The sequence below is a fragment of the Diceros bicornis genome, chromosome 17, assembly GCF_020826845.1.
Source record: "Diceros bicornis minor isolate mBicDic1 chromosome 17, mDicBic1.mat.cur, whole genome shotgun sequence".
Lineage (NCBI taxonomy): Eukaryota > Metazoa > Chordata > Mammalia > Perissodactyla > Rhinocerotidae > Diceros > Diceros bicornis.
The window spans coordinates 13,204,200-13,213,269 of NC_080756.1; the positions used below are offsets into that span (position 1 = coordinate 13,204,200).

Here is a 9,070-nt window from a genome sequence, read left to right on the forward strand (position 1 = left end):
TATATTTTTGCATTGTGGTTCCTGTGTTGGTTTTGTTTTTCCTCATCCTGGAAATCTCTGGTTGCAATTTCCACCTGCTGCCACTGTCTGGTGGTAAAGGGCTGTGTAGTCTAAGCCCCCTGTGCTCTGCCCGGTTTTTCTGCTGCGATCAGCAGTTTTTTTTCCCCCCCGCTGCGATCCACGGGTCCGGTCGTTTGATCAGGTCTGCCATGCGGATCGCTTGGTCTGGTCTGCCTCGGATCGCTAGGTCTGGTCTGGTCGGTTGAGCTGCAGGGTTGGGTTTGCAGGGAGGGGGGAGCTCTCTCTTTTGCCCTCTGGGTCCCTGACATGGGAGGCTTCTCGTTTGCCCCTATTTATCCACTCTCTGGTGTGCTCAGATGTTGATGGTAGCCCTGTGGCTCTTCTGAGTCCTCTGTGCAGGAGTTTCCCACTGGCTGAGAGTGTCCGAAGAGCTATGGTTTCCCTGCCGAGGGCTGCCCCTCCCCCCTCTCTGGGAGCCGCACGGAGGGGATCGCTGATCTGACGCGGAGGGAGAGGAGTTCTCTTTACCTCTCCCCGCTTCCTCTGGGGGCCCAGCACGTTCCGCTCTCAGATGTGCGGCAGTGTGGATCTTTCCGCTCTAGCTTTTCACTGTTTGGGATTCCGTTGTTGGTCTGTGACTGTTCCTTTTGTTGTATCTTGTCGGGGGAAGAGTTCACGGGAAAGCTCACTCCGCCATGATGCTGACGTCACTCTATCCAGTGTATTTTTTATTTTGCACATTATAGTTTTCATCTCTATAAGTTTGATTTTTTTAAATGTTATTTAATTTTTTGAATATGCAGAATGCAATTATAATAGCTGTTTTACTGTCTTTGCTAATTCTAACCTTTGTGTCTCTTCTAGGTCACTTTCAATTGACTAATTTATTTCTTCATTATGGGATATATATCTATATCTATATGTATATTTGCTTCTTTGCATGTCTGATAGCTTTTAATGGATTCTGAACATTGTAAGTTTTACCTTATTGGGTCCTCTATATTTTTGCATTTCTATAAATATCCTTAAGATTTGTTGTCGGATGCAGTTAAGTTCTAAGTTACAGTTTAATCCTTTTGGAAGCAAAAGAAACAATTAGAAAAATGAAAAAGCAACCTATGGAATGGGAGAAAATATTTGCAAATCTTGTATCTGATAAGGGATTAATATTGAAAATATGTAAGGACCTCATACAACTCAATAGCAAAAAAACAACAAAAAATAACCTGATTAAAAAATGGGCAATGGGGTGCTGGCCCGGTGGCATAGTGGTTAAGTTCGCGTGCTCCGCCTCGGTGGCCTGGGGTTCACAGGTTTGGATCCTGGGCATGGACTAATACACTGCTTATCAAGCCATGCTGTGGCGGCATCCCATATAAAGTAGAGGAAGATAGGCATGGATGTTAGCCCAGGGCCAATCTTCCTCAGCAAAAAGAGGAGGATTGGCAACAGATGTTAGCTCAGGGCTATTCTTCCCCTGCTGCAAAAATAGGGGCAATAGATCTGAATAGACATTTCTCCAAAGAAGACACACACATGGACAACGGGTATATGAAATGATGCTCAATATCACTAATAATCAGGGAAATGAAAATCAAAACCACAATGAGATATCACCTCATACATGTTAGGACAGCTATTAACAAGAAAACAAAATGTAATGAGTGTTGGTGAGGATGTGGAGAAACTGGAACCCTTGGACACTTGTACACGCATATAGAACACGTAGACAGAATATCAGTTAGGATATACAAGATTTGAACAACACCAGCAACCAATTTGGCCTAATTGACATTTATAGAAAAATCCACTAAAAAGCAGCAGAATACAGACTGTTTTCAAATGCACATGGAACATTTACCAAGATAGATCATATTCTGGGCCATAAAACAAATCTCAATAAATTTAAAGGATTCAAGTCATCCAAACTATGATCTCTGACCACAATGGAATTAAATTAAAAGTCAATAACAGAAAGACCTCCGGGGGAAAAAGAAAGAAATCCCAGTCAGAGGCCTAAAAAATTTTCTGCATGGTACATGCTGCTCTGTACCACTGGTAATTCCAGATATGCCAATTCTTTGCTTGGACAGAGACATGCGTTTCTGAGAGATGTCAAGAGTTCCAATTGTTTGTTGTTTATTTTTGTTGTTGTTGTGTTGTCACCTACACATCCTGACACCTTGATTCAAACTTGTTAATTCCATAGCTTATGAGTCTATTGAGGAAAAAATACAGCCTAATCTGATGTAGAGCACATCCTGTATGTGCAGTGAATGACAGCAAACATAGAAGGAAACATATAGAGAGAGTAAATAAAGAGGATAAATGTGATGTGGCTTTATGAAAATGGCCCCCATTGACAAAGTGAGAAAGAGCAATTTATTATCTTCTGTTTATAAGTGTTAGGAGGGAAACCCTGAGCTTGAAGACAGGAGACGTGTTCTATTTTACTCTCTGCCAAAGTCTGTGACTTTAAAACTCACTGCTCTCCCCGGGATTAGACTCCCTATCCATCAAGTGAAAACAGTGATTTAGACAATGTTAGCCTCTCAGAAGAGAAAAAGCAACTACAAAAAAATAAATATTTTACTTACAGCTTTGAAGTCACACTGATCTTGAACACTAAATATATTGGAAACAATACGGTCATTACACTTAGACTCAACAAGTAATGTTGATGTGATTTTTTATGGTGTTCTCACTCACTAGACAGACCAAGAAGTAAATCACTAAAGATATCCCCTCAGAATGGAGAAATTTAAGAGACTCTCCCTGCTAGTCCACAATGATACAACTTGGAATTCTAATCAATAGACATACTCATATTTGGGTCCCTGGGTAACCTAGAAAAGACAAATATCTGTTTGTTAGTAACTTGAAAGCTTTTGTTGATTTCATGAAGTCAAGGACACCATGGGATATAGAAAATTTATATATCAAGTTCATCTAAAAGGAATAACTTTTGACTGAATTTTATATACATCAGTGAAACTACTTCTCCCAAACAGTACAGCAAGAGGGGAGACTTTGAATAAACACCTTTTCCAGAGTCATATCTTCTTTATCGAGAACCATGATGAACAGATCAGGAATTTCCTGATCATTTCATACTTTCTGTTGCCATGAATAACATCTAATTGATCAACTTTCACATATTACATTCTGTATTGCTATCAGAGACAAAAAAAAACCTTAAAGACTATTTTTAAAACAATTAGAAAACATTGGAATAAATAATCGGAAAGTTTATTTCTGGGAGTTCAGGCTATTCTTCCTTAAAATAATTTAATATGTCTTGCAGTGAACAGAAATAGAAGTGGATTCTAAAGCAATCTTATTTGACTGCATAAATTACTATATCCTCCTTGAACATTACAAGTCTATATGCTTGCTATATGTTAAAACATGTGTATGTTTAAACTCATTCAAAACCCATGGAAAGATAAAGTTACTGTCAGTCAGCATAAATGCAATTATGTCTTTATTGGGCAGCACTGGAATACATTTCAGTCATCAAAAAGTTTATATTTATTTTGGCCTAGATTTCTTCTAGGGTTCTGGGGTAACAGTGTCAATGACTATGACCCCCTCCTTGCCCACAGTTAATCAGCCCATGTGATCTTTGTCCTTCAACCCTTGTTCTTTGAAGCATAGGGAGACGATATAGCACATTTAGAAAGCAGGAACTTTGTCATCAGGCAAACGGGTTCAAATCTAAACTCTATGTCTTTGCAAATATATGGCCTTGAGAACACTATTTAGCTTCCCAATTTTCAACTACTCAATTTTTCATTTGTAAAACGGAGACAGTCATATAATCCACCCATAAGGGTTGTCATAAAGATTAAAAGAGACAACATATATAAAGTACTTAGCACAGGACTAGGTCAAAGAAGAGCTCACTCAATATTATTTACCTAGCTAAAACATTATCTATGTTTTATGTAACATTAGATACTCCCATTAGATACCCCAATCACATATATAATAATGTATTGAATGGAGAAAATATTCTGTAAAATTTTGATTAAATGAAAAAACAAAAATCATATGTATAAAATTACAATCCTGCGCCATTTGCATCAATTTTTCTTTTGGGTTAAACAGCAACCAACTGTTTTCAAAATGAAAATTGTATATGTTTAATGCGTATAACATGATGACTTGATATACATACACATAGTGAAACTATTACTACAGTTGAACGAATTAACATATCTTCTTCTCACAGTGACCTTTTTTTTGTGTGTGATGAGAGCATCTGAAATTTACTCTCTTAACAAATTTCTAGTATTCCATACAGTATCATTAACTACAGTTCATCGTGCTGTACATTACATCTCTAGACTTATTCATCCTACATAACTGCAACTTTGTACCCTTTGACCAACATGGACAGCATCTAATCTTGAAGGTTAAGTCAAACGTGAGAAAACTGCACACAAATTCCCCTAATTATTTGTGATGTCTTATATGAAGAATGGTCACCAGAGGAGAAAGCTGATTAGAATAGAGAGAGGGAGCTTTTTCCACTGTGACACAGGGTGATAGGACTTCATCCTAATTTGCCTTCACTTGGGGAGGTCTGAGCAGCTTCTCTCCTGATTTCAACTGAAAAACCCCAAGCATGTGGAGAGAATCAAGTCTTCTAACTGTCCTCTGACTCATTGTTCTGCACATGACCTATTGTTGCATCTCCTTGTCTCCAAAGATACTCTCCCTACTGATATATGTTTAAAGCTTTTATTTGAAAGAGTTCATTCAAGTTCATCACACTGCAGATTAATTAGCGACTTTTGAACCTGGGGTCCCAAAGGAACCTTTTGTTTGTCCAGTCAGTTGATCCCTCCACACCCATTTCAGACTTAATGGATATAACTGTTGCTTTTCTTGTAAATGTAAAATTTAGCCGGAGACCTGTCTCCCTGTTCAGAGGCCAGAATATTGATTTTCCAAACTGGAGAGAGTTCCTGTCAGTTTCTACAATCTTTCCATCTTCTCAGTTAACCAGAATACATGAAAATTTTCCCTACTGATAGAGGGGAACAATATATTTGGAATTTGCTTTTAAAAAATTTCTTAGGAGGAAAGATGACTGGGAATTAATGGGCCTCAGTTACTGAAGAGAACGTTCTCAATTACAGAATTTTTGTACGTACTAGTGTGGGGGCACACACTAAAAATGTGGTGAGATCTACACTTACAAGTTTCTGGTCATCCATTCCTGCCCACCTTTGAGTCACACTAAGAACCTTTGTGGTTAAAGTGCAGTCAGAAGCCATGAAGGACCAACAGAGAGGTGAGTATAATTAAGTTGATTTTTGACACATATTCACCACCTGGAAACTCACAGAATCAAATTTGGGTACTAAATAATGTTGACAATATTCCAGAAGGGGAATCAACAGATAATTCTGAGATATCACCTTCTTTTATGACGTGTGACATGACTTTGAACATGACCTTTGAATAATAGTCATGCCAGGAAGAAGGGTTAAGAACAGAAACAGATGATTTAAACTTAGTATTGATCTATTTTCTGTGTCCAGAGTAACAAGAAAGCTATCTGAGAGCAGCTTTCTGAATAATAAGACACATTCGTTCAAGTAGTTAACCTTTCATATAGTAAATTGCTCATTAATTCACCTATTTCTGACCCCTGGTCTCTACAATTCTTCTGGAAAACTTAGTAAGTGAGCAATTTACTATATAAAAGGTTAACCACTTAAGTGAGCTAGAGAACACATTAGAGTTAGAAAGTCTGAAGATCAGAAAAATAGACTCCTAGAATTTTTTTCTGACTGATTCCAAAATCCAAGACCTTAACCACCACCATTTACAGAATGACCCAGACAATGGTACTTTGTTTACCCAGGAATTAACTTTCCAGCAGCCTCAATCAACCTCCTAGAGGAGAATTAGGGGTACACGTGTCAAGGGCTGGAGTAGACTCCATGGAAGTCAATCTTCTAGCATCTCATTTCCACATACGAGCTCTGCACATGAACCCAGAATAATGTAAAATTTATTGTCTCACTTACTCTTTGCCCCAGGCTAACAGGCCTGGTATCAGTTCAGGGGACTCACTGGCAAAAATGATCTCTTTACCTTACTGATGCCAAAAATAGTTTCAATAAGTTTAGAAACCTTATTGGAGATAAGTGACTAAATGGAAATGGGTGAATGATGTTTCAGTTAAAGTGTAATCAGCTGATTTATTTTTACGTATAAAGTGCTTGGTCCTACTTATTTACCTAATAGATATTTATTTAACTCCTACTGAGTGTCAGACATGTTGCTAGGCAGTGCATTTAGAGTTGTGAACAGAACAAACATGACCCACGTCCTCATGGGCCTTGTAGTCTAGTAAGGGGACAGAGGTTAACAAGTTAAAAAGGAAATACGTGGGTCCAGCGTGGTGGCAACGGTTAAGTTGAGCTTCCGTGGCCCGGGGTTCGCTGTTTAGGATCCTGGGTGCGGACCTACTCACTGCTCATCAAGCCATGCTGAGGTGGCGTCCCATATAGAAGAGCTACAACTCTACAACCAGGATATACAACTATGTGCTGGGGCTTTGGGGAGAAAAAAGAAAAAGAGAAAGATCGGCAACACATGTTAGTGCAGGGCCAATCTTCCTCAAAAAAAAAAAAAACAAAAGAAAGAAAGAAGGAAATAGATAATTACAGAGAGTAAAGGAATGCTGGAAGAAAAGCAGAGTGCAGTGCTGAAAGCCCAAGGTCACAGAAGGTTTGTTTTGGAGAGCACTGGACCTCCTCTCTAAGGAGGTCATGGTGACAGTGAGACCTAAAAAATTATAAAGAATAGACAGGTATGGTGTTGGAGGAGCTGGAAAAGGCCACTGTAAATGGGACATGCTGAATGAGAGACAGAGTAGAAAAAGCTGAGGTTGGAGAGAGATGCAGGGGCCAGATCGTGTGGGAATTTGCAGGCTTAAGTAGAGAATTGCAGTTTCATTCCAAGTTCAGAAGGAAGGCACTGAAGGGACTGAAGCAGGGAAAAGACAGCATTCAATGTATTTGTTTAAAAGAGCATCTGGTTGTTGTGTAGATGATATTTTGTTTGTTTTCTCCAGTTTTGAAAGTAAAGAGAGCAGAAAGGCAATAGTTATTGTAAATGAGCATATTTGGCTGTGGAGCTCATAAAAGGCGGTGAATATTAGGTGAAGCCTTAGGAACTTCACGTCTTTCATTACAATCAACTCTATTTACACGCCACTGAAAAAAGTTTCGTAGTATTTATGACTAGAAGGATTACCAGCATTAACGCTAAAACTTTGTATACAATAATAATAATAATATTAGCAAATGCTTGTTATATGCCAGACGATTTTCCAAGTGGCTTAAATGTATTACTCATTTATTCCTTTTAACAACCCTATGAAATAAGTTCAGTTGTTCTCCACAGTTTATATATGAAGAAATTGAGGCACAGAGATTATTTGCCTAAAATCATATGCTAAATGAATCATAATTTGAGCCCAGACAATCAAGCTCCAGATTCCATGCCCCAAACCCATGTGTTATGCTGTCCGTCTGCTGTTGTTATATGATAGTGTTTGTCTTGTTTTTCTACACGGCTGATATCATTGGAAAGTGGGTTCATTCCCAGGGTTTTGATTGTTTATTTGTTCTAGGAGTCCTTGTACCATAGATTTATCATTACTATAATGACAAGAATGTTTAATATCAGCCTTCTGATCATGCTATTGTATGAGTCTTAGAGAAGCACAAGTCACCAATGCAATCACATTATCAAATAAAATGATATTGGCTTGCCTGCCATTCTCACTCTACTCCCACTTTCAATCCATTTGAACCCTACTCACGTCCAATTTCTACCTTGTTTTTACCAACAGAACATGCAGAAGTCAGAGGTCGGTGATGAAAAATTACACAGTATTAACAACATTCATCCTGGTGGGACTGACAGATGACCCAAATCTCCAAATTCTGCTTTTTGTCTTTTTGTTCATCACCTATCTGCTGAGTGTGGTTGGGAACCTGACCATCATCACCCTCACCTTTGTAGATTCTCACCTTAAAACTCCTATGTACTTCTTTCTCCGGAATTTCTCCTTTTTAGAAGTCTCTTTTACCACTGTCTGTATTCCCAGATACCTGTATACCCTTGCCACTGGGGACAATACAGTTACCTACAATCCCTGTGCCACTCAACTATTTTTTGTTATCGTCCTGGCTGTGACTGAGTTTTTTCTCTTGACGGCCATGTCCTATGACCATTACGTGGCCATCTGCAAACCCCTGCATTACATGACCATCATGAACAGCAGAGTCTGCATCAAGTTCCTTATTAGCTGTTACATGATTGCTCTGATCATCATCATTCCACCCTATATCATGGGTTTTGAGCTCGAGTTTTGTGACTCTAATGTCATAGATCACTTTGGCTGTGATGCTGCTCCCATCTTGAAGATTACCTGCTCAGATACAGAGTTCATAGAGCGATTTGTCTTGGTTCTGGCTGTGTTGACACTCCTGTTCACCTTGGTGTGTATAATTATGTCCTACACATACATCATCAGGACCATTCTCAGATTCCCCTCTGTGCAGCAGAGGAAAAAGGCTTTTTCTACATGTTCTTCTCATATAATTGTGGTTTCTATCACTTACGGAAGCTGCATCTTCATCTATATCAAACCACATGCAAAAGAAGGGGTCGCTATGAATAAGATCGTGTCAATACTCACAACTTCAGTGGCCCCAGTAATGAATCCCTTCATTTATACTTTGAGGAACAAGCAAGTGATAGAAGCTTTCAAAGACATGATCAAAAGGGCTGCATCTATCTCAAAGAACTAAAGGACTAGTGAATTTAAAAGGTCAAAATGTAAAAGAACTCCTTATACCTATTTTTAACAGTTTTATTGAGATATAATTTAACTACTATAAAAGTCACCAGCTCTAAGGTTCTATTCAATAAATTCTAGTAATTTAATAGAGTTATGCAACCATCACCACAATCCAGTTTTAAAACAATTCCATCACCCCAAACATCTTCTTGATGA

At 38.6% G+C, this 9,070-nt stretch overlaps 1 protein-coding gene across 1 annotated transcript; it reads left to right on the forward strand.

Moving 5' to 3' along the window:
* The first annotated feature begins 7,925 nt into the window (after nucleotides 1–7,925).
* Nucleotides 7,926–8,864, forward strand: LOC131415640 (olfactory receptor 6C2-like). Its single transcript, XM_058557468.1, has one exon. The coding sequence runs from the start codon at nucleotides 7,926–7,928 to the stop codon at nucleotides 8,862–8,864; it is 939 nt and encodes a 312-aa protein (XP_058413451.1).
* The last annotated feature ends 206 nt before the right edge of the window (nucleotides 8,865–9,070 follow it).